The sequence below is a fragment of the Gobius niger genome (assembly GCF_951799975.1).
Source record: "Gobius niger genome assembly, chromosome: 5".
Taxonomy (NCBI): Eukaryota; Metazoa; Chordata; class Actinopteri; order Gobiiformes; family Gobiidae; genus Gobius; species Gobius niger.
In genome coordinates this window covers 4,158,724-4,186,687 of record NC_136856.1, presented here as the reverse complement: position 1 = coordinate 4,186,687, position 27,964 = coordinate 4,158,724, and the positions used below count along the sequence as shown (strand labels likewise).

Genomic DNA, 27,964 nt, shown 5'->3' with positions numbered 1-27,964 from the left:
TTTAGATCCAATGTCAGTTTGAATCCATGTGAACGCTTTTCAATGACATTCAAGGCCTTGACTTTGGCGGAATTCACTCAATGACTCTCAGAAAACATCACTTCTCATCGTCCCATGTTTGCAGTTTTAATGGCCTTAGTTGGAGAAGATGGTTTTGAAGATGATCTATTTATTTCTGTTACGTTTCAAGCCGCTCTCCGACAGATGCCGTCAATAATACTCGCACATAGAGCCAATCTGTGAAGTTTTGTGGAGAGCTTAATACTTGACTTTGTTAATACCTAACACTGAATCCACATTTTTGTGCAGCTTTTGGCTTTTTCTCGGACTTTTGACCAGTTGATGATCAGCCTGTTGTGATGTAACGGGAGTTTTCAATGAATATCTGACTCAAATATTCCCATTTCATTTCCAGCTCATTTCTCTCCTGGTCTCAAAGTGTTGATCAGGAATGTACCGGCCACAGCATCTCCAGTGGACAGATTAGCCTTGTAGTGCCTTCTCTCCCGCTCCGTCTCTCTCTCTCTGCTCTCTGTAAAAGCATTTGTTGTTATTTTTAGCCGCCGTTGCTTCCTCCGATAAAAGCCGTGCGTGTGTGTAACTCGCTGGTTTTGCGATGGCGAGGCGGAGGAGCGGGTTATAAATAGGCCCCCGCTAAATGCGAGGCGCATCACAGACAAAACGAAAATGGATTGTGGGAAAGTTGAGCTCCGCGGTCGTGACACCGCGGTTCAAATGCGGGTTGCAGTGCGGTGTTTACAGGCAATTTCTTCTGCTAAATGTTTGGGGTATTGTTGAAACAGTGATCTGTAGCTTAATGGTTTCATAATGACATAATATGTATTGATTTAATGGTTATCAATAGGGATGGGAATTGATACGTTTTTATATCCACGCCATTGATAATTTATCTTATCCATCCGGTTCTTTATCGACTCCTTATCGATTCCAAAAAAATGAACATAGGCTATGTAATGTAAGTGCTAAATGGTCTCAACTTACTGTCAGGGATGCACTGATACCGATACGAGTATTGGGTATCGGGCCGATACCACATGCTTGCACTCATCCTCATTCATGAGGTCCCGATACCAGAAACCGATACCACTTGACGTGTGTCCGGCGCTCCTATAGGACACAGCTCCACTGAAAGAAAAAAACAACAAACTGGAGAATTATTTAGTGTAAATCCAATATTCCACATAGAGCTGACTTTATTACAGACAACACTCCCTAAATCAGAGTCTAGAGAGCTAAATATTGCTAGTGCTGCAGCGTGGAGTCTGCAGTGTTTACAAGGTGCAGGCTAATGTTGCTAAGCTAACCGCTAACTCGCGGCTAACACTTCTGGTGATTCTTACGCCGTTTTATACCCAGAGACATAAAAAAAAACTAACCCAGTGACTGAAAAGTGCACAGAACATCCAAAATAAAGAGACACAGCATGTTTATTGAGAGAAAATGATGACGCACCAGCCATAAATTGCCTAATGTAGAAAGAAGCAACAGGCTGAATAGGTGTATGCTAACGTAACACATTGATGGTTAGCTACATGAAGCATAAACAATGAACTAAACAGGTGTCACATTAACAGTTCAGATAATTCTAGCATAAAGAACAAACCACTGCACTGTTGACAAGCCTCTTCCTGCATTACGTTATTGAAGCCTTTAGCCCATGATTAGCTTTGTTTTGTTTTCTTCTCTAAGACTAACCTCTGCTTTCTCGCTCACTCCAAACGTTGCAGTTGATGCCTCGGGTTTCTACGCAAGGGATTCGAACCCCCGACCTTCCAATCTGTCACCAATGCCTGGTTCTTGTAGTTTTATATATTGCCGTCTTTTGAGGCCCAATTTTTAGCAACTTCCTATCATACAAAGCGTTTAAAAAAGCTATTGTAATATGGTTATAAAATGGCATTAAAAACTGAAGGCGTCGTTAATGAAGGAAACATACGATTCCGATGGATTTCTCAAGTGATTCCCATCCCTACGTAATGATATCTTACAACAGGGGAAGGCAACGTCAGGCCCAGGGGCCAAATCTGGCCCTCCAGCACAGAACCTCTGGCCCCCAGTATGATTTTGAGAAATATTATTATGCAAATAAGGGATCAAATACCTGTTAAAGTACTCTAAAAATGCGTAAAATAGTGTCTTTTTATAGTGTATTTTTTAAATGTCTTTGCAGAACATCCCACTTGGGCATATATTATGTAAAACAGTGATTCTCAACTGGTGGGTCGGGACTAGAAGGGGGTCGGGAGCCTACAGGGAACTTTTTTTCAATATTTTCCATCTGAAACTACACGGAAACACACTGGAGTCTGTTAAAATTAATATTATTGGGTTGTTTTGATCATAATTTCAGTCTTTAGGGGACTATATGGTGTTTAAAATGTATACAACTAAGTATTATCCTCCCCCTACATGTTCCAGAAAATGGTTCTTAATTTTAGGCTACAATGGAGAGGTTCGGCCCTTGGTGTTTTGGCAATGATGAAAATCGGCCCTCCGTGACGCAAACGTGCCTACCCCTGTCTTACAACATCACACGAGTTCTATCTATCTCTATGAACCATTTATCCCTGAAGATCCTGTTTCATCTCATGTTTTGTTTGTTTAGGACTACGTTTGTCGATGTGTCTGCCCATTCAGCCCGTTTCCACCCCCCGTACGATCACACTCAAATCGACTTGAAAGCGTTCTCGCCTGCGACGCTTTACAGACCCACACATGGCACAAAACGCCTCCCCTGCAGCGCCGATTACCCGCTCTCCGTCAGCGCTCCCGCATGTCGTACGGCGTCGTGCATCATCTGGTTCACCGCCGTCACATCGTGTTTACGTCGACCCGCGCGTGACCCGTTCTTTACATTATGAGCATTAATCGCCCGCTCGTTTCTCCCGCCGTGATTTCATACCCGACATAAAAGATGGCGAGCCGCCGATGCCCCTCGCCAAGCCGTAGCTCATCTGTATTTAATAAATTGCGGCTCTGTGGGCGGCCCCGCATGTAATAAAGCCCAGATTGTTGGAGATTGCTCTGGTAATGCGATGATAATTCACTTTGATGAACAGGTTAGCAGGATGCAGACGAGAGAGAGGGCCAGAGCGCATGGAGCGAAGTGATAGGAAGTAAAACAAGTTTGAGTGAGTCATGTGTGCGTGGGCTGAGGCTGAGGAGAAGAAAGACTCTACCTTAAACACGCTTGTTTTGCCTGTAAAAAAAAAAAAAAAAAAAAGTATGTCTTTGATGCAGCTTGACAACTTGACGTTCAGTTTCTGGTGCTCGCATTGCTTTTCTTTTGTAAAATGTCGCAGTAAAATCGTTATTGCAAAACCTGCTAAACCTAAAGCTTTGACCAAGACTAACACGTTCTGATGCATGTGAGTAAACGCAGCAAAAAACTAAAAATGAGCAGTATCTTGTCTGCCGATACCACATGCTCGTACTCATTAATGAGGTCCCGATACCAGAAAAACCGACACCGCCTGACGTGTGTCCGGCGCTTCCACGGGCCCACCTCTCAGCTGAGGAGAGAAAATAGCAACAAACTGGAGATTTTTTTAGTGTAAATCCAATATTCCACATAGAGCTGACTTTATTGCAGACGACACTCCCTAAACCAGAGTCTGTGCTGGATTTAACCAGAGCAAAATGTTGATACAAGATCTGTTTACGAGATACAGGCTAATGTTGCTAATGTTGCTAACTAGCAGCTAACTCACGGCTAGCAGTTTTGGCGATTCTTACTCCGTTTTATGCCCAGGGGTTTATTCATCTGAAAAACTAACCCAGCGACTAAAAAGTCGTCAGAAAATCCAAAATAAAGAGATACAGCATGTTTATATTGAGCAAAAATGAGCTGCAGCAAAACAATGAAAATGCTGAAGCTACTGGATAAGTTACTATAAACACAGGAGAAAATCCACACGTAGCTGAAGTAAAGGAGAAAGGAGACCATTTATCTGCAGCAATAAGTAACATCTCAATACTATTGTTAAATACAAATACATACATGAATAAAGCACAAATATTGAGAAGCTTTAGGACATGAGCTGTTCTGTTCTGATGGACAGAGCAATAAAAAAAATAAAAATAAAATGGCATCTGTTCAATTCTGATATAACTTCTCTTAAAAGTGTCGCCTATTTTACTCAAAGAAATGTAAATGAGTAAAGTAACTCATTACAAACTAAGTCAGTCTATAAACAGTCTATTCACTTCAGAAAGTCTGTTGAAGAAAATGCCTTGTACTCGTATCGGTGTCGGCAAGTACTTAAATCAAAATACTCGTACTGGTTTTAGAAAAGGTGGTATCAGTGTATCCCTAGTAAAAATGCTCTTTAATTAGAGTATTTTACCTTGATTTCAAGGGGTCAGACGGATAGATAGGATTAAATATCTTATGGCACTTCACTCATTTTACTTGTGGCCAGGAAAACAAAGCTCGTTCCATTACAGACGACAGAATGACACAAATATTTTGAACACCAGTCATTAAAATGTCATTTTTTGTTGTTTTGGTTTTCAGTCTGGATGTGTTAATAATATGCAAATTTTGAAATCCATCTCAAATTTACAAAAGTAAATCTGCCAGTCGTCAAGCAGTCGTGCTGCAAAAAGTGATGCTTTTAAGTTAAGATCAGGATGAGACTCTGATACTCTTTAGTGACTTTACTGCTTTATTTTGTGGCTTTTTCATCCTCGTTTTCGTCGCTCTTTTGACACTTTTCTTTCAAGAAGCTTTTTAGATTTGGATGAAGCCAAACTGGATATAAAGTGCTGGGTTCAGGCGGGGGTTAAGAGGTTAAATAAGCTTAGCACTGAAGGGATGCATGTATTTGAATAGTGATTATTTCTTATCACAGGCAGGTACTAACACATGTGAATGTGCCTCTGATCCAAGTCTATAATCTGACCCGCTCTCCCAGTGACACGACTGGAAAAAATGTGCGGAATTAAGAATATTTCGCTGAATCATTTTGACTGAAAACAATCAGCCAATGGAATGAGGTGGTGAAGAGTGTTGTTGATTTCTGGAGATATATATATTGTTGAATTCATGCAGTCCTTATTTTTGAAGAGTTTAGTGATGCTAGGCTAGTGCTAAGCTAGTGCTAGGCTAGTGCATGTCTATGGTAACTAGTAGCCTGCATTAAAAACCTCTTCTAAATCATGGGGTAGTTCTCCAAACGTTGCCATATCTGATTTGCAGAAAGCTCCTTTGTGAATTCCACGTGTAGTAATGGCGGCCGCAGGTAAACAAACGACTGTAGATCCGGTAACCGAGCAGATCACTCCTCCGCTGCGTAGCTACAACCAGGAAGCTAATGCTGCTCAAATATAAGTTATTTTAAATACAAAATGGTTATTATTGTCGACACAGACATTTATATGGGTCGTCTGGTGTGACGATTGATTTGCCTCAGGTGCACTGTGACTGTTTTTAATGCAGGCTAGTTACCATAGACATGCACTAGCCTAGCACTAGCCTAGCACCACTAAACTCTTCAAATATAAGGACTGCCTGTTAGCCGCGGCTGTAAAACGTAGCCTGCAGTATTCCAACCCTATAAGGCTTGTTGATGCAGGTGAAGCCTCCATGTATCTCTGTAACTTTCCAGCCAATCCTGCCTTTCCCTTATGGCACCTCTATTCCCTCCACAATTCATCTCCCTCTCTCTCTCTCTCCCTCTCTCCCTCTCTCTCCCTCTCTCTCCCTCTCTCCCTCTCTCCCTCTCTCCCTCCTCTCCCTCTCTCCCTCTCTCCCTCTCTCCCTCCTCTCCCTCTCTCTCCCTCTCTCTCTCTCCCTCCTCTCTCTCCCTCTCCCTCCTCTCTCTCCCTCTCTCCCTCTCTCCCTCTCTCTCCCTCCTCTCCCTCTCTCTCTACCTCTCTCCCTCCTCTCCCTCTCTCCCTCCTCTCTCTCTCTCCCTCCTCTCCCTCTCTCTCTCTCTCTCCCTCCTCTCCCTCTCTCTCTCCCTCTCTCTCCCTCTCTCTCCCTCCCTCCTCTCCCTCTCTCTCCCTCCTCTCCCTCCTCTCCCTCCTCTCCCTCCTCTCCCTCTCTCTCCCTCTCTCTTCCTCTTTCCCTCTCTCCCTCTCTCTCCCTCCTCTCCCTCCTCTCCCTCTCTCCCTCTCTCCCTCTCTCCCTCTCTCTCCCTCCTCTCCCTCCTCTCCCTCTCTCTCCCTCCTCTCCCTCTCTCCTACCTCTCTCCCTCCTCTCCCTCCTCTACCTTTCTCCCTCTCTCTCCCTCTCTCCCTCCTCTACCTTTCTCCCTCTCTCTCCCTCTCTCCCTCCTCTACCTCTCTCTCTCTCCCGCTCACGTGTCCGCTCGTGTTGACCTAGTTCCGAGCGCTGCCGTACACCTCGCGTGACCATCGCACTGGCTCGGCTTGTGCCTGGCAGAGCAGAACATTTAGCTCGTGTGGTTCTTTACATCTGTGCATATATTAGCATTCACGTCACGCAGAACAAGGCTTCAAAGCACGCTTTCCACATCCTCCGTAATTAACCGCGGGCTCCGTATGAAAGAATCGGAGGAAGTATTTACAGTAGACGGCAGCCATGACTGTAAGGCAGAGGATTATCGCTGTATGGCTTTCACTGAATAGGATGTATAGGATGTATAAGCCGACGGTGATTGACTTTTCGGGGAGTTTGGAGCTGGGGATCCTTCAGCCAGGGCTTTGTAATTTTGCGCTGGAATTGGGAAAGATGCGACTTTAGTAATGTGTTAACTTGGTGAAGATTAGTTTAGTGTTTTCTCCTTTAACCTCTTAACCCCCGCCTTCACTGAGACGATTTTTTTCCAGTTTGGCATTACCCGAAGAAAAGCTTCTTGAAGATAAGCGTCAACATAGCGACAAGATGAGATGAAATCAAAAAAAGGCACAAAAGAGCAGGTCTTAGCTTTCAAATGAGGCGCTGGCCTATAGATGCAGGCGGCATCTCGTCATAGAAGGGGGCGTGGCTTCGCCAAGGGTGGAAAATAGAATCTTTAGAGAAACTTTCCACTCTTTTTAGCCATTTTCTGGTGAAATATGAACTTCATATCACACATAAATAATGTCAAGTGTAAATAGGGGTCATATGCATATTTTCTCGCTCAGTTCAGGCGGGGGTTAAGAGGTTAACATCCCAGCTTTCATGTCAGAGAATAAAAAAGACTAAACTTACCCTGTACGATGCTTATATTATGAGGTTTTGTCGCCAGGCGGAGGCGGAGATGGAGAAGCAGCTCCAGCTTTCCCTCGCTTCATCCATTCACATGTTTTACATCCTCGTGTCCTGTGAAGGGTCCCGAGGTGATGCTCCAATCCAAATATTGTAATTTCCTTTCTGGGAGCCACCCGTACAGACAGACCAGGGAAATGTTCTCACGCAAACATGTAGAATCGTGGCATCAAAACAAGACTTAAAGCTTCACGAAATGAAACAAATCTGTAAATCTCAGTCAGAAATGAGACTTAAGTGATTTTTGCGATACATTGTGTTTCTCATGTGGATATCTGCTCATCTCATGATAATGTGGTGATGTGTTGGATGACGGAAACATTATTTTGGAATTTGAAGTTGCAACATCAGTATTGGCGTCAGAGCAATGAGGAAACATCTTGACTTCCTTCAGACGCCGTCGGAGTTTGTCAGTTTGTCTTGAGGCGGTGGAAACTGCATTATCTCCCACACCCGCCCGTGCTCTCTCTGCTGTTTGTTTTGTTCAAACGGAGGTGTGTCAGTCCTGCAGCACCGACTGTGGGAGCCTGGGTGATAGGCGAAATTCTTCTACAGTGAATGGGCTAAAACCTGTACGGATTTGCAAGTGTGTGTGTGTGTGTGTGTGCACGTGAGCTGCTCATGCAAATACGACCACATGGGAACGCCGGGTAATTTATTGCTTGTTCACGCTCAAAACCGGCCCGTGTACTTTAAGTGTTTCCTGCAAAATAAACGGAGTTACAGTGTCTTTAAAGGAACAGTCTTGTGTTGAGTCACACATTTCACAACTTTTGGTTTGTTTTAAAGTGACGACGACAACTTCAGTCTGTTCACCACCTATGAAAAGACTTTGTGCACAAGGGTCCTTTTCCTTGAGTTGTTCTGTAACCGATAAAAGGACTGGATTTTCTGTCGATACCACCGATTTTTCAGGTATCAGCATCGGCGACCGCGTTGTGTAGTAATAATATTTAGTTGACTGCTTAGTTTCTTTCCTAAATCAAAGTACATTGCAGTAAGGGAAGGTATGTGTAGAGCACGATTCACACACAAGGCAATTCGAAGTGCTTCACAGTTGCTTAAAATGACAAGAAAACAGATCAAATCAATAAAAACATCAACATAAAAATGAATTAATTACAGTAAAAGGCAAGAGTGCAGACACAATACTTAAAAATAACTGTTTTCATCCTGGATTTGAACATTGTCAGAGTTGAGGCCTGTCTCACATCCTCATGAAGACTGTTCCAGATTTTAGCTTTAGCCTCAGCGTGTTTAGTCCTGACTCTGGAACCACCAGGAGACCCCTCCCTGAGATGGTTCATACAGCTGTAACATGTCAGAGATGGACCTTGTTGCTAAATCATGAAAAGACTTAAATTCTATTCTCTGAGCGACAGGAAGCCAGTGCAGAGACCGGAGCACTGGACTAATATGGTCGTGTTTCCTGGTTCTGGATGTTCTGCAGCCGTTGCAGTCGTCTAACCTGCTGGAGACACATGGATAAGTCTCTGGTTTTGACACTGTTCCTCTGATCTTAGCCATGTTTTTCAGATGTTGCTGATGTGGCTTTGATGTGGCTTCATCTAACACTGCACACGAGCACCGTATGTCGAGTGTTTGCGTCTCTAATTAGTAGTAAATAATCCTGTCAGACAGGTGTAGGTGACATGATTTTAAACTTTCATACATTAATATATAATGCAAATCAACGTTGAAGTGTTCTAAGCATTCAAAGTAATGGAATATGTTACAAAATAGCCTACATTATACGAGTACTTGAACCTAAACCGACCCATATTGTGCTTTTGTAAAATAAAACGGATGCAGCTGCTGATTAAAGACTGGTCATAGTTCTGCTGACTCTGAAACTATATCCACACTTATGTTTCAGATACTTTCTTTGTAAGTATGAAGTAAATGTGACTCAGGTCTGTGAAAACGGTGTAATTCATCCTCCAGGCCTGTGTGAGGCGCTGTGACGCTAACACAGATAATAGAGCAAGATGTAGAGGGTGAATGTAAACAGTGAAAATGAAAGTGATTGAACATTAATACAAATGTTTTATAATATGATGCTTTCCCTGCAAACATTTGAGTTTGCAATATACTAAGGGAGGATAGAATAATTTTCATTCCATTTCTAGAAGTAAAATCAGGTATAGCTCCTTTAAACCTCTAATAATCACAAGACATTCGCGTCATCTCTTTGTTGCCTTCATTTCATGTTTAGAGTGGAAGCAGAACGTTTGCAGAATTGATCAGCGTAGCTCATCATGCATGGATTTCGTTTTGTTTTGGTTTTGTTACAGGTCTTTTGCTGCTGAGCTGTTGCTGCACATTTGCCCAGGCATTCCAAAAAGTACTAGATAAATGCAGTACTTTTAGATTGTATCGGGTCTCAGTTTTTTTTTCTCTATAGATCAGAGTTTGTTGTGAGCCAGAGTCCATCCGTGTGGGCTCTACATGAGGCCGGTGTGGTCGGGGCCTGTGCTGCAGTATAAATCCACAGTGGACGGTCTCATTTGGGATTTGTACAAATATTAGCCTTCAGATTGTGCCGCGGGGCGTCATTAATATCACATGTGTGCGGAGGGATTTGGAAGAGCTCGGGGGATTTGGGTTGGAAAGACTGGTTTTGTAAATTATTCTACGGGTTTTTATGTGTCTTGAAATCCCACGGTTGGCATGCCTTCTCTGGCCCTCAAGAGGATTTTGAGAAATACTGCTTATTGTACTTTTGTCCATATACGAAAGCCGTTTAATAAATCGTGAAGTGGGCTCGTTGTCGTTGTTTGCGTTGCTGTGACAGCTCTGCGCCCTGGAAACTGGGATTTAACGGGGTTTAAAAAGTCATCAGTATTAACTCATTGACTGCCAATGACGTCTATAGATGTCAATTAGGTTTTTCAATGGGAACAGCTGCAGCAAAGCCTTGAGCATGTCTGGTGTTAAAATCTTAGTTGTGCTGCCTAATGCTGCCACCTAGTGACTCAATAAAAGAACTACAAGTTAATTTATAGAGTCACTAGGTGGCAGCATTGCTCTTTCGTTTTCTCAGCTTTTTGGTCAGAAAACAGCATTTACAAAGAAGTACAAACAAACTTTTTTTTAGATGAAAGAAGAGAGTCGAATCTTTCTTTTGTTGGGTTTCTTGTTGACATAGACCTAGACCTACATTTTCTGTGGGTCTTGAAAAAACAGTCAAAATCAGTTTTATCCAATTAACGGACAAAATAAGTCCGTGAACTATATTTACTGTAAATGTTTTTTTTTTCCCCAATACTTTAAATTATAGAGAACATGCAAAATAAAATGGAAGTACTTTTAAGAAATTCATCAATTTTAATGACATTTTATGGTCACGGTCTATTCATTACTTATACAGAAAACTCAAACCACTTAAAAATCATATAAATTTATGAGGAGAAGACATTCTTAAAGGAACAGGCCACAATTTTCCATACTGAGATATGTCCTTACCTGAGCTTAGACGAGTTGATCCGTACCTGTCTGGTCTTTGTGCCCGTGGAAGAGCGTGGTCGCTTCTAACTTCACCCCCGTTTGGAGCCATAGGAATATACTGGGAGAGGCCAAATGCTAACAACATCTTTGGTCGTTTTGCGTGACTGAGGGCACACACAAAGACCAGACAGGTACACATCAACTCGTCTAAGCTCAGGTAAGAACATATCTCAGTATGGAAAAACGGTGGCCTGCTCCTTTAACATTTGAACAATGTACATTCATCATTCTCAAGCTTTAGAGTCTGTTTCCGTGGCATTAAAAGGCGTGAACAAAATCATTTATCACAATATTCTCTGCCTCAGTGTTAGTTCAAATGTCATCGTGACTTACTCTGACTGACTCCGCAGTTCAGATAAAGCCTGTAATGTCTTTGTTTCCTCTCATTTGATGCGTTCTTCGGTTACACTGTTCTGTACTTTCCCATCTGTGCATTAACATAAAGCGTTGTCGTCTTGAATCGCTTTTGATCAAAGTTCGTCTGCGCTCGATATCTCCGCCGATTGATTTCCTGTAAAGCGATGGAAAAACTAATGATGGATGCGCCGAGCTTTTAATCACGTTTTAACGACCATCGACACAACTTTAATTCATTTATCAAACGGAATCATGACGTCGGCTAAAGATTTTTCTCACAATTATGAGATTTATTAGTTTGAAAATGAAACGTTGTGGTCGACCTTATTGATCAGGTCTTTAGTATCGGCTGGTAATATTGAAAGATCACAACTTTGCTTCCAACTACACAGTTTCCTTTCCCCAAACCAACATTTTCTTATTTACAGTGTTTAGCTTTGTACATTTTGAAGATACAGCTCATCAATAGCATGTTACATTGTTTTTTGCCCATGTTGCTACGGAGAAATGAGCCAGAATAATAGAAGGCATGTATGCTTAGCTGTGAGTCTCGCCCGGATACCTCCTCATTTGTCCCTTTTTTTGTTTTGTTTAAACGCATAAACTGTGAGTGACAGAATTACTTTTGGTCAAACAGCATATTAGAACACAATAGAACAATACACAATCGTCTACTTTCAAAGATATGTGGTTGTATGTGGACAGCGCCTTCTTTTTTCCCCGACGTTCAGGGTAGAGTACCTCCGGGGGACAGCCACGTGGCTACAGGATGGATCCAAAAACTTAAGAATGTGCTTAATGGAAACTCAGAACTTCTTTTCTGAGCTGAACCTGAGATCGAAAAGCTCCACATTTCTGATGAAAGACAGAGGCCAAAGAAAAAAAAAATTGCCTCTTGAGGTTTGGTCTCTACCAGAAAGTTTGTCTTCATCACGGGAGAAAAATGGCCGCCTTAAACAAGCGTCAAAATAGACATTGAAAAGCACGGGAAAAGCAACAATGAAAAAGCACCAAAAACACGACTAAAGACTAATGAAAAAGCAAAAGAAAATGGACACAAAAGCAACGACAAAAGCAATGATAAAGCGACAAAAACACCACAAAAAAGCAACGAAAACATGACAAAAAAGCAACAATAAAGCGGTGAAAAAGCAACAAAAATGTCAAAAACACTGCAGAAAAAACTCTGAAAAAACCCTCTGAAAAAATGGCAAAAAAGTGACGAAAACATAACATAAAAGTGTCTAAAAAGCAACAAAAAAGCAGTGAAAAAAGCATCAAACATGGCAAAAAAAAGACTCCGAAATGACAACAAAAATGTGACAAAAATGCGGGGACAATGCAACAAAAAAAGTTTTATCAGTTTTGCAGGTCTTAGCTTTCAAACAAGGCTCCAGACAAGAAGCTGAACTGGAGAACACGTGCTGGGTCAAGGGTAAGAGGTTAGATGAGTTTATGAGTTTAATTTGGTGTAATTAAAGCAGCACTAAGTAACTTGTTTACCTTCATAAATCCTTCCCATAGTTCCTGTGGGGGTAATTAAGTGTTAATGGGATGATTGGAGGGTCTTTGATCTCCCCCTGGTGTCTCTGGCCAGAAAACCACAAATGCAACTTGACTACCACCGGACCGGAGTCACCAATACACACTAATAGAATCACGAAGAAGAAGCTAACAGGCTAACGGGCAAAGCTAACTGCGGGCTAGCCCCACTTAAACAGTATTTACAGCCAAGTTTGAGCGAAACAAATGATCTCCATTGTGTAACTGGATGAACAATATCCCTCTGTCCCTTTGTCTTTTCTGTCAGCATAATATTTACTCTCAAGGACAATTAATGAGTAAAAAAAACGCAACCTGCTACGACACAAACTGGTCACATTGAAACATATTCAAGACACGCCAAACCTGCTCAATTTCAAACTCGTCATAATCCGAGCGATTCCGTCTCATTTGCCCCGTGTCAGATCGTCTCTCTCTCTTCGCCTTCGTCTTCCTCTCCGTCTCTATCGGCTGTGACCTGGTTTAAACTCTGCTCATTTAGCCCTTTTTAGAGCCATCTCCATTTCCTCCCCTTCATGAGCTCATTCACCGCCTCGCGCTGCCGTTTTCTTTGTGATCACCCGGGTTTCTGATCTGTCCTCCCCCTCCCCTGCTTTGACGTGGCCCTCCTTTGGTGGGAGCGCCCCCGTTGTAGACATTGAACGGTGCTAATTGAATGACTGTAATGGGGCGCACGGATACAGCTGCTGATTATCTTTAAAACAAGGGACGTCCTGAATGAACCACTACTGCCACGGCGGGTCTGTGGCTCAGCTCAGAAGGGGTTATTTCGGGTACTTTTGTCGAATCTGAATCTGCTTCTGGATGTTCTTCCTGTTCTGAGGGAAAAAGCCGAGAAAAAACTATTTAGGTGGAGCTGGGCAATGTTAAAACTGATGTTTGGAAGATCACTGGTATCACTTTATTTTACGCTACATCGTGCCTAACTAAATTTAGTACAATGTAATGAGCTCTGTAACAATGTGTAATAACTTGTACCTATGGGTTAGATACACAATGGAATAATGTGTATTTGTAGTTTGTAGGTACTAATGTAATAAAACATGAGACCCAGAGTTATGACTTATTACATTGTGCCTCACTATTTGTAGGAAATAATGTATCAAGGTAGTGTAAAATAAAGTGATACCTCGAGTTTGTCTTCAATGTCAAGAAATGTGGGGACAATGTGGGGGGAAAACATGGGGAACAAATTGGCCACAAAATAGGGAAAAAATGTGGGGGAAAATTGGGAAAATGATCAATAATTGGGTTTAAAAATGGAAAACATTTAGAACAATTGGGGATAAAATGGAGAAAAAATTGGGGAATTTCTTTTGGAAAAAATGTGTTTTCCATCCCAATATGAGAACACATTGGGCAAAAATAAGGTAAAATATGGCTAAAAATATGGAAACAATTTGGAACAATTTGGATAAAATGGAGAAACAATTGAGGAAAAAAATAGGAAAAAACATTTGGGGAAAAGTGGGAAAAAATATGTCTTCCATCCGTTTGGAAAATGGGAAACACATTGGGCAAAAATAAGGAAAAGTTGGGAAAGATAATTAATAATTGGGGGGAAATGTGGGGGAAAGAGAAAATGGGCAACAGATTGGGATAAAATGGGGAACAAATAGGGAAAAAAAGTTGAATAGACGGGAGGTGGAGGAAAAGTGATGAAGAAAATGATCAATATTTTGGGAAACATTTGAGAAATAATGGGGGAATAAGGGAAAATATGAAAGAAAATTGTTCTGTTTTTGAGCGACGATGCAAATAAAGACGTTTGACGGCACATTTCTGCATGCCTCTGATGGTTTGCAAAAACTATCGCTTCGAGAAAATCCCCAAATATATTATTACAGACACTCATTTTTGTCAGCTGTAATTATGGGGTTTCCGTGAGGCTGCCAGTTTAAACCGTGAAATAACAGTGGACTTTATTATTTATCTTTTTCAAACACATTTGACATGATGCAATTTTCGGATCAAATCCATTTTATTTGCTTCCCTGGACCAGCCAAGTTTATCAACCCTCCTCTTCCTCGTGACTCGCTCCTTTGTGCAGAATCGACTGCAGGATTTACCTCTCCCTGAAATGGTTTGTCACGAGTTTTAGCGTCAAAGGGAAGGCTCTCGAAAGTATTTTTTTGTGTTTTCCGTGCCGTTTCCGAGGAGCCACGATTCCCCCGCTCAGCGTCTGGCATCCGGACAATCGGAGAGGGACAACCGCGGCCTGTTTTATTGGTACCAGTGTGCACAGAAAACACACTTCACCGGCGGTAACTGAAGGACCAGTCCACCAGCCCCCACCCCCACCCCCACCCCCCGATGGGCAGCTTTCAGCGGACACAGGGCCCAGGAGTTGAGGAAACATATCTATTGGGTTCCTCACTATCGATTTATCAGGTTTTCGAGCTTGACCTTTGATGGATTATGGGCTTTCACCTAAAGGACCCGCCATCCACCACAGAACTGACAGGTTTTGGCTTGGCATTTCATAGGAGAAAAAAAGATACAAAATCTGGAGGAAAAAAAAGTAATGAAAGCAAATAAGTGGAGGAAACATGCCCCAAAAAAATGACGAAAAAAGTGTGAAAAAAGTGACATATATGGGGCGACAAAGGAAGTTGAGATCAGTTTTTTGTAGGTCTTAGCTTTCAAATGAGGCGTTACCCTGGAACTGGAGGCAATGTGCTGGTTAAGGCGGGGGTTAGGAGGTTAAGAGCGGTTTTATATTTCCACGTACGTGTTGTTTAGTTCAAAGACCTGTCTCTGTCAGGCTCTTCTCCGACTCCCGCAATGCATTGTGGTCTATATTGACCTGCTTTTCAGAATGCATTGTGGGAAATTTTTAGTGCACTACTTTATTTCTCTCTGGACATTTGGACAACATGGCGTGACCGCTATATAGTCACTATATAGTCACTATATAGTCACTATATAGGGAATATTGTGGACATTCGGACATTATCACTTTTTAACGGACACCCTACAGCCAATCAGAATCGAGTATTCACCCAGACCATGGTATAATCTGTAATAACTTGTACCTATGTAGTGCGTACACAATGGAATAACGTGTATTAGTACTTTGTAAGTACATAATGTAATAGGACACGAGACCCTTAGGTATTGCATTATGTAACTACAAACTACAAATACACATTATTCCATTGTGTATCTAACCCATAGGTACAGGTTATTACACATTGTTACAGGGCTCATTACATTGTACTACATTTAGTTAGGTACAATATATCAAGGGTAGTGTAAAATAAAATATAAAGAACCAAAACAAGACCGGCCACATTTTGTCCAGTTTGGCATTACCCAAATCTAAAAGGTCCTTGAACAAAGCATCAAAAGAAAAAATAAGCCAAAAAACTGCTCCAAAAAAGTGACACAAAAGTTACAAACACATTACAAGAAAAAATGGGTAAAATGGAGAAAAAATGGGGGGAAAATTGGGCAAAAACTTTGGGAAAAATGTTGATCCTTTTGGGAAATGGGAAACACATTGGGCAAAAATTTGGAAAAAAGAGGGACCCATTTGGGATAAAATATAGAAAAAATAAGGAAAAACATGGGGAACATATTGGCCACAAAATAAGGGAATAATGTGGGGAAGAATGTTGAAAATAAAAAATAAAAATAAAATGATGAATATTTTGGGTAAAAATATGGCAAAAATTTGGAACAATTTGGATAAAAGGGAGAAAAAATAGGGAAAAACTTTCGGGGGGGAAATTGGGAAAAAAATGTGTTTTCCATCCTTTTGGAAAAATGAAAAAAAAAAAAAAAGAGCAACAAAAAAGAGTAAAATCGTTTTGTTTATTGGTTTATTTGATGGGACAGTGCATATTACTGAACATACAGTACATGAGTCTCATGCATGTAAACGAGCCAGACTGGATTGTAGCTTTGGGCAAATTTCCATCCGTCGTCCCCCATGCGCACTCTCAAACACACTCTCATTCATCCTGGCCTATTGTACATGTTTTTAGTGGTAGGGGAACCCGGAGGAAACCTACACAGACACGGGGAGAACGTGCAAACTCCACACAGAAAGATAAAGTGACAATGCAGCAACGAGAGATCAGTTTTGCAGGTCTTAGCTTTCAAATGAGTTATGAATTAACCGGGTTCAGTCGTCCCGTTGTGCCCTGAACGCCGAGGACTGGAAGCAGCGACCGGCCTGAAAGGAGAATCAAGTGGTGATTTGCACTTGCGCCAAAAACGCGCCGACCACAGCGGGATCATAATCAGGCCGCGGTTTATCCAAATTAACCAGATGAGTGGGCTGGCTCTCTCGTGGGAGTGGCTTTGGAAATCGTTTACGCTTCAGAGCAAAACTGGAGCTGGACAATGTGCCAACGAAATCAGAGCAACAATGTCAGAGAGGGGGGGGGGGGGGGCCGCCACGGCGAGATAGCGGAGAGAAAAACGGTCTGGCTGAAAGGGAAGACACGCTACGTGGTCTAGAGGCAGTTTAGACACAACTTTAGCTTCATTTCAGACCTGTTTTAGACCTGGTTTGGTCTTAGATGCAAATTCGCCATTTTATACTCACTACTGCCACCTCAGGTCATGCGTGTAACTACACCTTCTTTAACACCGTTTTGAGTGACAGTGCAGGATTTTCGAGGCAGTTGTGGTGAACAGGTCCGAGCTCATTCTACACATCAGGACGTTGTTGGAACATGTAGGGCAGGGGTAGGCAACGTCAGGCCCGGGGGCCAAATCCGGCCCTCCAGCACAGAACCTCTGGCCCTCAAGGTGATTTTGAGAAACCTTATTACACAAATCAGAGAGTACTTTTAACACTATTAGAGTTAAATGGGAGAAATAAAGGTAGAAATACTGTCAATACACCCAGTGAGCTCATGTATTATGCACAACACTGGCATCTGAAAGAAGTGCACTGGAAAAAAGAATAATAATTTTAAGGAGCAAATGACTTGAATCTACTTGAATTAAGAGATTAAGGGGAGACACTACAGGCAAAACTCAATTTTTTCAGTTTTCAGGTTTTGGGCCAAATTGGTCTCTGAACATATAAGCTTTCACCCAGAAACAGAAAACATGTCTAATCTTCACAAAAACATGTTTAAATATTGCGCTGATTCAATGTTCCCCCATAGACTTATATGGGAGAACACAATTTCAAGGGCCTTTTTCTCAAAACACATGTTTCTGTCATTGTGGCGACACTATGTCCACGTTAGTCGGACCTAAAGACTTCAGTCCAGCCTTGGACTGAACAATATTTGGAAGATTTTTTCAGAGGGATTTTTTATTATCTAATCCCTAAACCCCATTTATTGAGTTTTGAATGTCAAAAAATAAGGCGAAAATTAAATTTTTCCACATTTTTCCACTAAAAAACAGCTTATTTTAAAACTAAACAAGAAATCCAAAATCCCCTCTGAAAAAGTCTTGGTAACTCATTCATCAATAAAATGAAACTATAAATTTGAATGTAGCTCTATCCATTATTCAGATTTCGTCGCCGAAAAGATGGGAAATTTGGGGCATTTTTAGGCATAAAACACCTTGTTCTTATATGAAAAGATAAAATGACAGAAAACTTGCAATGTATTTTTTTCTCACATTTATGCCAGTGATCGACAGCAAAAGTTTCAAATTGATATCTGTTAATATACATTTTTTCCCTATTCGCCTGCAGTGTCTCGCCTTAAAAGATACAAGATAAAGATAAAACCTCTAGTCGTAGTCATTCTCTTAATTCAGATAATTTTCTGTCATTTCAGATGATTTCAAGTGGGTTTTTATTCTTGTTCCATTGGCGCTATAGGATTTGTATCTTGGATTTGTTCAAACCGACTCAAATTCAACATAGAAGAAGAAGATGCACTCACGTTTTTCTGTTTTTCAACATTTAATTCAAGCAATTTTAAGTCATTTATCTCATTTAAGATGGTCATTTTTCCAGTGTTGTGCTTTACTTTGGGCTAATAACCAGCGGCTTCGGCCCCTGGTCTGTTTAGAATAAAGAAAATCGGCCCTCCGCCAAGAAAACTAGCCTACCCCTGATGTAGGGGGAGGAAAATACATAATTTTAACATTTTTTTCAGTTCAAACCCTCTTGAATGGCATAGTGACCATAGCCATTATCTCCAGTGTACAATATCCACATGGGAAACAAGTCTGACACTAAATGATACTTTCCGCTTTGAACAGCAGAAAGCGAAGCGGCTGACATGTCCATAAATGTCCCGTCGGCTCCGTCTCCCCCTCAAATACTCCGGGTTTGATGTTGTTTCTTGCAAAGCTTACTGATTACCCGAGTTTCCATCCGGCGCTAACCTGCAGTCGCCTTCAGCTGCAGTTTCTTTAAATATAGCCTTCGTGTTATTTTTCATTCCTGACCTTTTCCCCCGAAGTCTATTGAATCAGGGGCTGTTTTTACCCTAAATGCACTTCAGACACCGGGCGGCAGCGGAGCAAGTCGAGCCTCGCTCCCCAATCAAAAGAACTGTTTCAATATCAATATTCTTTTCCGTCTGGGGACTGAGTTCTGCTCGTACTTGATTAGATGGATTGAAAGTTGAATGAGAAGCAGTATAGAGTCAGTTTATGTCAATTAATGCCTGAGACAATTGCAGGTTTTAGGTTTAGTGATCAAATCAGAGAACAACAGTCTCTCCAGTGGCTTTGCACCAAAGTACATCTCGACATGCTTGAGCAGGTGTGGGCGAAGTTTCTGATGCCACTTTGTGTTTTTGAACTTGGGTCAGTTTTCAAACAAGTAAAAGTCTTCAATAGACCGTCATGAGTGATGCGTTGCCGTGCACTGCCGTGCGCTGCGGGCTCGGTCATGTTTTCAGATCCAGATTGATGGGCTTTAGGGCGGGCCGTGTTGTTTGTCCTCCACTGTGTTGGACCCATGTTGAACCTTCTCTGAGGGCGTGGTCTCCTGCCGGTCCCAGAGTCGGGAAGTTAGAATCTGGAACAGGATTCAGAAGATGTGAGACAGGCCTGAACTCTGACAATGTTCACGTCCAGGCAGAAAACGGTGCTGTTCTAGCTGCACGTGGACATAAAGTATTAGGGCTTTGATGATTCACTTTATCACGATCTGATACGTGTCACGATACAGGTAATAATATTCATAAGTAATATATTTGCTTTACACAGAGTCATGAGTCCAAAGTTTTTAAACCATGCAGTGGTGTGGGGTCTCAGTCAGGGCCTTAGCGTCCTGTTTTCACTCACTCAAACGCATATAAACTGACCTACAATAGAAAGCCGTATTGATTAAACAGCTTTTTTACATGGCATTTGTTCACTAAAGGATGTATCAACAACGCAAACCAAAGCAGCGGTGCCTCCGCCCCCAAACAAAAGCAAAAAAAGTGTCCAAACCGCCTTTGCTCAGCCCGATCCCGTCCGACCTCGGAAGCTCAGCAGGAGGGGCCTGGTCGGTTCTTAGATGGGAGACGGTTTGAGAAGACCAAGAAGCCTGGTGAATGTAGTGAGTGAGTGGTTGGTGGTGGTCGGAGGGGCCGATGGCGCAGACTGGTTGTCAGTCTACCCCAGGGCAGCTGTGGCTACAATAGTAGCCTCCCACCACCAAGTATGGAGTGAATGACTAGTGCAATGTAAAGCGTCTTTGAGTGTCCAAAAAAGTGCTATATAAAACCAATGCATTATTATTATTAGTTGAGCTAATATAATATATATCATACTGTATTTATTCACAGTTTAATTGATTTTTTTTTACTATTTCCTGCTCTATATGAACCCTCTTTGCCTTTTTGTGACCATTGAAGTCTGAGTTTTGATCTTGTCGCTGTGTTTAATTTGCTCCATGGCTGTAACTGAGTAACCGAGTGCTTAATTCCTGCGGTATGAAGCTTGTGCTCATGTGTGCGAGCGTCTGTTCATTTCCTCCTGATGGAAGGAGGACTGAGGGGGGGTGGTGGTGGCGGTGGTGGTGGTGGTGGGGGGGGGGGGAGCCAAATGTCAGGCGCTGCTGCTGAGATGACTAAGACTTTGCATAAGAACCTCCTCCACACTAACAAAGGCGCGCGTGTAACCCGAACGCACCGCCGTCTCGTCACCGACACCCACCGGGAGTGCGAATGTACCGAGCGACAGCGAACGCATCCCTAATCGCCCCCCCCCCCCTCTCCGCCGCTGAGCACGCGAGCGGGGCATTACGCCGCCGCCGTTTGACATTTCTGAAAATCCCACGGACTCGGGATGATGATGGACGCGTCGCCGGGCGGTGTCAGGGCGCCGGTGTTTGCTGTACGGGAGTCGCGGGGGCGGCGGAGGCAAGTTCAGGCGGAGGGCGGGACACGAGCCGGGAATGTTGCACTTTAACCACGCTAACATGCAACGCTCTCTGGCACCTGTCCCAAACTCTTCCTGTGTTTACCACATTTATTTTCCTTGGGGAATTGAAAAGCATTAAAAGTCGTGAGATCAGCGGTGCCAATATTAACGCCTGAAACGTCATTGACATTGAAAAGCTTTGCTGTAGCTGGACAAACGAGATAAATGACTTAAAACTGCTTGAATAAAAGATGGAGCTCACATTAATCCCACTAGGAATCAGCAACACTTTATAATAACTACTAATAAATGATGAGTGAACACTTAATCCATCATAAACAATTCATTAGTTAAGTGTGACTGATACAGAACAATAAATAAATGCTATTCATTATGAGAAAGGCATTAGCTGTAGTTGTGATGAGTCACACTTAAAGGTGCATTATGCAACTTTGGATGCAGAAAGCAAAACAAAACAGCATGACGCCTTCACTTTCCCTCACATTGTTCTCTAAGTCACTCCAGGATCAGTTGTTTTGTAGGTTTTCTGGGGAGAAGCTCCGTCTGCAGAGAAAATCTAACAAACAATCGATCCTTAAAGACTGTGAGGGAAAGTAAAGGCGCCATGCGGACCACTCATACAGCCGCCGGGTCACTACAAGGTCAAATACCACAAATATAGAGTTGTTGCATAATGCACCTTTAACTAATGAATTGATCATGATGAATTAAGGGTTGAATCATCATTTATTAAGGATAAAAAAGGTGTTCCTTAAGTGTGTTCCATTGGCAATAAGAGACCAGACCAAATCTACTCAAAGTTTACATTGAATCTGGTAATTTAAGTAATTAGGCCCGAGCCGGACGCAGTCCTGGCAAGGGACTATTGTTTTTGGGTGGTTTCTTATTATTATTATTATTTTTTTTCTCCGGAAATGATCGCGTTTTTGACCCGCTGAACGTGGGCGAAAACTCACCAAAATTGGCGGAGGCATTGGGGCAGCGAAAAAATTTATGATATTGGACGAATGGGACACGTCCACAACAAAATGGCTCCACAGCGCCCTCTGGAAGCGGACCCCAATTCAAAAAAATCGGGGCGTTTTTGGGCGTACGCCCGAATCACTCGCCACAGTGAGAGGTGACATCAGGACAAGCCCAAAACTCACTTGGAGCGCCACGCCCACTCGCACAGGGAGGCGGCCATCTTGGCTTCAAACCCGGACATCGTCTAAACTCATTTTACGTTTTAACGAACTAGTCCCTGGTTTTTCGTCGGATTTAGCTCACATTTGGCACAGCGCGTCTAGACATATTGAAATTCAATATTTGCCCAGCGTTTCTCAAAAAAGTTTCCCCGTCTCCGCGTAACGCCGCGGCAAAAAACGCGTAGATTTCGCGTTGTTTGGAAGAAGGCTCACGCTCACAGGCATAAACCCACAGAGCTCATATTCATGTCACTCATGCGCCACCTGAAACTGAACAGAATGAAGCCATTAAAGTGTAGCCTGCTCCCAGTATAGCGCCCCCTAGCCATACCTTGAAAACTGCACTTTTGAATCTTTTTAATACAATGATGCCAGTATGTTCTAGACACTTTTGCAAACCAAAAAATACATTATAGTCATGTCATATTTTCTAAGATGTGGGCGTGACTTTGACTTTTATTTGGGGATCTATCTGGACCTGTCTTGTTTGTCAACAAACTAGTCCCTGGTTTTTAGGTAGAATAAGCCCATACCTGTTTAAACAGACTCTCCTGACACGGGGCTACAAAAAATACCTGACTTTTTTTTCACTCAGACCCCCCCGTTTCGAATGGCGCCCCCCCCAAAACACGTTTTGTCATGTAAATTTGACACCACCTCGCAGGCACGCGCTCTATCCAGTCTGGATCCTACTTGGCTGACAGAAGGCCACTTACGGTCTGATTCCATAGAGATCAATTACTTCACGGTGCACATCACTATAGCGCCCCCTGCCTATACCTTGAAAAAATTATTTTGTCCGATTTCCACCAAACTTTCCAGATGTGCTCTACTCATCATAACAAACAAAAAAATATATTACACCATGCCTCTATCTCGCTCCGTTCTCCTTATATTTAGGCCCGAGCCGGACGCAGTCCTGGCAAGGGACTATTGTTTTTGGGTGGTTTCTTATTAGGCCCGAGCCGGACGCAGTCCTGGCAAGGGACTATTGTTTTTGGGTGGTTTCTTATTATTATTATTATTTTTTTTCTCCGGAAATGATCGCGTTTTTGACCCGCTGAACGTGGGCGAAAACTCACCAAAATTGGCGGAGGCATTGGGGCAGCGAAAAAATTTATGATATTGGACGAATGGGACACGTCCACAACAAAATGGCTCCACAGCGCCCTCTGGAAGCGGACCCCAATTCAAAAAAATCGGGGCGTTTTTGGGCGTACGCCCGAATCACTCGCCACAGTGAGAGGTGACATCAGGACAAGCCCAAAACTCACTTGGAGCGCCACGCCCACTCGCACAGGGAGGCGGCCATCTTGGCTTCAATTGGCTTTCAAGTGGCTTGTAAGTGGCCCGCCCATCCTCCGTGAAAATAGCCAGAGGTCTTAGCCTAGCAGCATACTGGCCTCTGTCAGAGGCCTCTGTCTCCTGAAATTCGCCAATTTTCCAAATTTCTCCCTTTCTTCACAAAAGCCACACTTTTGGTCTCATAGGTACTTATACTACCCCTATGTCACAGACAGAAGCTTTAATTTGGACGTTTTTGCCTCCAAATTCACGTTTTTCTCAACAGTACAATCACAGGAAGTTTAATTCGTCTGTTTCCTGTCCGTCTCTCTGTGTGCCCCTCGTACTATATGGGTCTTTCCAAAATATTGCTTCAATATCGAGGGTGCTGCAGGGCTGAAACCCTCTCTCAACGTTTCTTTGGGCAGCCAGGAATTTACCCTGATTAAATAATGATAGAATATATTATTTTCTATACTGTAAATCCATTTCCTGCAAATACACAAGTGCGGGGTATTTCATGATATCAATGTCAAATCCCCTGCAGTAATCACTCAGTCTTAGTAGCTCCATTGGTAGAGAGCTGGGTTAGTGTACAGGAGGTTGCTGGATCAAATACCAACCTTGACTCTTTTTCATTTGTTTTTCTTTTCGACTCCGCACTTTCTGGTAAGAACATGAATCGTCGCCGATGGTTCCAAACTCATTAGAAACATGAAAATTACCCCTCCAGTCTGTTGCCGGGATCAAATTTCAGCCTGTGAATTTGGAGTACCCAAGCAGTCATCAGGCCCATGTTTGCATGGAATTACAGCTCAGTGATAGCATGTTCGTCTCAAGTGAAGGAGGTAGCTAGTCCAAACACAACCTTGACACTTTCATATTGCCTTCACCTTTTACATGAGATGCTGCACACATTGTCACAGCCTATAACATGTGAGTAAGGGACATTTTGCAGAAGTTTCTGTGCCTGTGTGGCATCATAGCTTGAGCGTTGGATTCCCAACCATTAGGTTGTTGGATCAATTCTGACTTTACCTTTTTTTTTTTTTTTTTTTTAACCGCAAATATGGTCCCACCCTCATGAAAAACGCTTCAAAACATGCGTCACTAAAGAGAAAGAAATGGGGGATAGTAGGGAGACAATTGAGGAAACACTGGGGAATATGTCGAAAACAATCGGGGAAATGTTCAAGGTGGGGGGGTGGGGGGTGGGGGATCTAAACTGTGAATCCGTTTCCTGCAAACACACAAGTGCATGATCTCTCATGACATTAATTTCCAATCTGCTGTTTTATTCACTCAGCTGGAGTAGCTCCATCGGTAGAGAGCTGAACTAGTGTACAGGAGGTTGCTGGATCCAATCCCAATGTTCACTCTTTTATTTCCTTTTTCTTTTGGACTCAGCACCTTCCAGGAAGAACTCACTAAAAACAGGGAAATAACCTCTCCTCCAGTGTGTTGCTGCAATCAAATTCCAGCCTGGGAATTTGGAGAAACCAAGCCATCATCAGGCCCATGTTTCAAGTGAAGGAGGTTGCTAGTCCAAACACAGCCATGACACTTTTATATTGTTTTCACCTTTTACATGGGCAACTGCACACATTGTCACAGCCTAAAACACATGAATACAGGACGTTTCATGAGATTGGTTGTGCCTGTGTAGTGTTACTGCTTGTGCATTGGCTTGTCAATCATGACATTAATGGATCAATTTTGACCTTAGCTCTTTTTTTTTATTTTTATAACCGCACCTATGGTCCCGCCCCAATGTATGGGTGGGGTGCATGACCTGAAATTACCTCTCTCCTCCAGTGGTGTGCTGGGAACTAACTTCTGCTCAATAATTTAGACAAAAGTAGCCCACATCGGGGTCTCACTACCATGGAGGTACAGCTCAGTGATAGTGTGCTTGTCTTTGGTGGAGGGGGTTGCCAGTTCAAACATGGCTGTGACACTTCTCTAATCCTTTCTCTTTTTTTGTCGGCATTTTAATAGAATTTCTGATACAGTGCAGTCTGTCAGTGATTTTAACCGTTTATACAGTGTTAAGAGTTTCTGCAATATCAACATGTTTGTACAGTTTCTGCAACAAAATAGGGATTATTGCAATTACAACACAATTATGCAACTACATAGGGATTTTCACAATAGCACTATAATGTAACTTAATAGGGACATTCGCATATAAAGCACTGTCATGCAACTTAAAGGGACTTTCGCATATAATAAACTGTAATGCAACTTAAAGGGACTTTCGCATATAATAAACTGTAATGCAACTTAAAGGGACTTTCGCATAAAATGAACTGTAATGCAACTTAAAGGGACTTTCGCATAAAATGAACTGTAATGCAACTTAAAGGGACTTTCGCATATAATAAACTGTAATGCAACTTAAAGGGACTTTCGCATATAATGAACTGTAATGCAACTTAAAGGGACTTTCGCATATAATAAACTGTAATGCAACTTAAAGGGACTTTCGCATATAATAAACTGTAATGCAACTTAAAGGGACTTTCGCATATAATAAACTGTAATGCAACTTAAAGGGACTTTCGCATATAATAAACTGTAATGCAACTTAAAGGGACTTTCGCATATAATGTACTGTAATGCAACTTAAAGGGACTTTCGCATATAATAAACTGTAATGCAACTTAGAGGGACTTTCGCATATAATAAACTGTAATGCAACTTAAAGGGACTTTCGCATATAATAAACTGTAATGCAACTTTAAGGGACTTTCGCATAAAATGAACTGTAATGCAACTTTAAGGGACTTTCGCATAAAATGCACTGTAATACAACTTAAATCAGTGTGATGAGGATTGATCGCAAGGGACCACAGCAAACAGAGGTGGTCGTAAGGCGTGAGAGTGAGCAAAGGTGGTAGCAAGGGATGACAACGAGCGGAGGTGGCCGCAAGGAACGAGAGCGAGCGGGGGTGGCCGCAAGGGACGAGAGTGAGCGGGGGCGGTTGCAAGGGACGAGTCCCCAAGGGCGAGGGCCTTCATCGCCGCTTGCGGCTTTAATTTATGTTGTTTCTTCCTTTAACCTCTTACCACCCGCCTAAACCGAATGCCTTCTGTCCTCTTTGGCTATAGGCCTGTGTAACACCTCATTTGAAATCTAAGACCCACAAAACGGATCTTTTTTTTTTGTCACATTTTTTTGTAGTTTTTGTCACATTTTTGTCACATCTTTGTTGAGTTTTTGTCACATTTTTGTTGAATTTTTGTCTCATTTGTGTTGAATTTTTGTCACATTTGTGTTGAATTTTTGTCACATTTTTGTTGAATTTTTGTCACATTTTTGTTGATTTTTTGTCACATTTTTGTTGAATTTTTGTCCCATTTTTGTTGAATTTTTGTCACATTTTTGTTGAATTTTTGTCGAATTTTTGTTGAATTTTTGTCACATTTTTGTTGAATTTTTGTCACATCTTTGTTGAATTTTTGTCACATTTTTGTTGCATTCACATCCTTGTTTTCTTCTCATTTTTCGTGGCTGTTTTGGTGCTTCTTTCCCCTAGAAGCTTTTTGATTAGGGTAAAGCCAAACTGGAGAAAATGGGATCCGTTCAGGTGGGAATCAAGGGGTTAAAATGAATGTTACTTTTCCAGTGTGCAGGAATGAAATCTAAATAAAAATATTGCTTGATATTTAAAGCTGTAGTATGTGATTGTTTCCTCTCTCACAGTCCCTCCTGCGTCTTCAAATTGTTCACAGAATGTATTTATATGCACATTTCACCTCCATATAAAGCACTGAGTGGTGACAAAGTGACCCCCCAACCCCCCAAAAAATTCCACTTATCTAGATTAGACTTCTGTCATCCATTGCTCAATAAAACTTTAGGTGAAGACAATACAAACGTCTGTGTTTACAACAAACTCTGAGGTAGCAAAAATAAATGTATTCTCCAACACCAAAAAGTCAGGTACCTCAGCTTTAACGCCATAAATTCATTGAAAGCTCATTCAGCTGCAGGTTTTCTGTTTGGATTGAACATTTTGCACAATTTTCTCTCGCAAAAGTCAAGTACACTTCCAAATTCTGCTTAATGTAATGTTTCCAAACCTTTAGTAATGATAAGTGTGTAAATGTGTTCGTGCAGCACAGTAATTCTTATTATAGAGATGGCACTTATGGACATATTAAGTACCACATGTTAGTCCAGAGTTTTGAAGATAATGCTTGTAAGTTGCATATATGTCATTTTCCCCCAAGAAATATCCTCATTCCAGCTCACGAAAGAGATACAAGTGTTTTCTCTCATCTCTATATTGTTTGTGCGACGCTTAGATTTGGAAAGAATATTTTTTGCATTTCAACAACAATCGGGAATCCTTTGATGCTTTGGTCAACTCTTGGAACGCCGTCGCTGTGAAAGAAGTTAACCTTGTTTTCTCTCTCTTCTGTTTCAGGAGCTTCCACATGGAAATCAGGTACGTGTTCATCAAACCCTCTTCCTCTTCTGTAAATCTCTCTGCTCTTGTTCTTCACCGCTCTCTGA

At 42.1% G+C, this 27,964-nt stretch overlaps 1 protein-coding gene across 1 annotated transcript in view; it reads left to right on the top strand.

Annotated features, from left to right (window-relative positions):
- Nucleotides 1–27,964, top strand: part of ppargc1b (peroxisome proliferator-activated receptor gamma, coactivator 1 beta) — a 191,196-nt gene that overhangs the window by 40,107 nt on the left and 123,125 nt on the right. Inside the window, exon 2 of the mRNA XM_079557093.1 lies at nt 27,876–27,896. Within this exon, the coding sequence (XP_079413219.1) occupies nt 27,876–27,896 (21 nt within the window). The remainder of the gene's footprint in view (nt 1–27,875; nt 27,897–27,964) is intronic.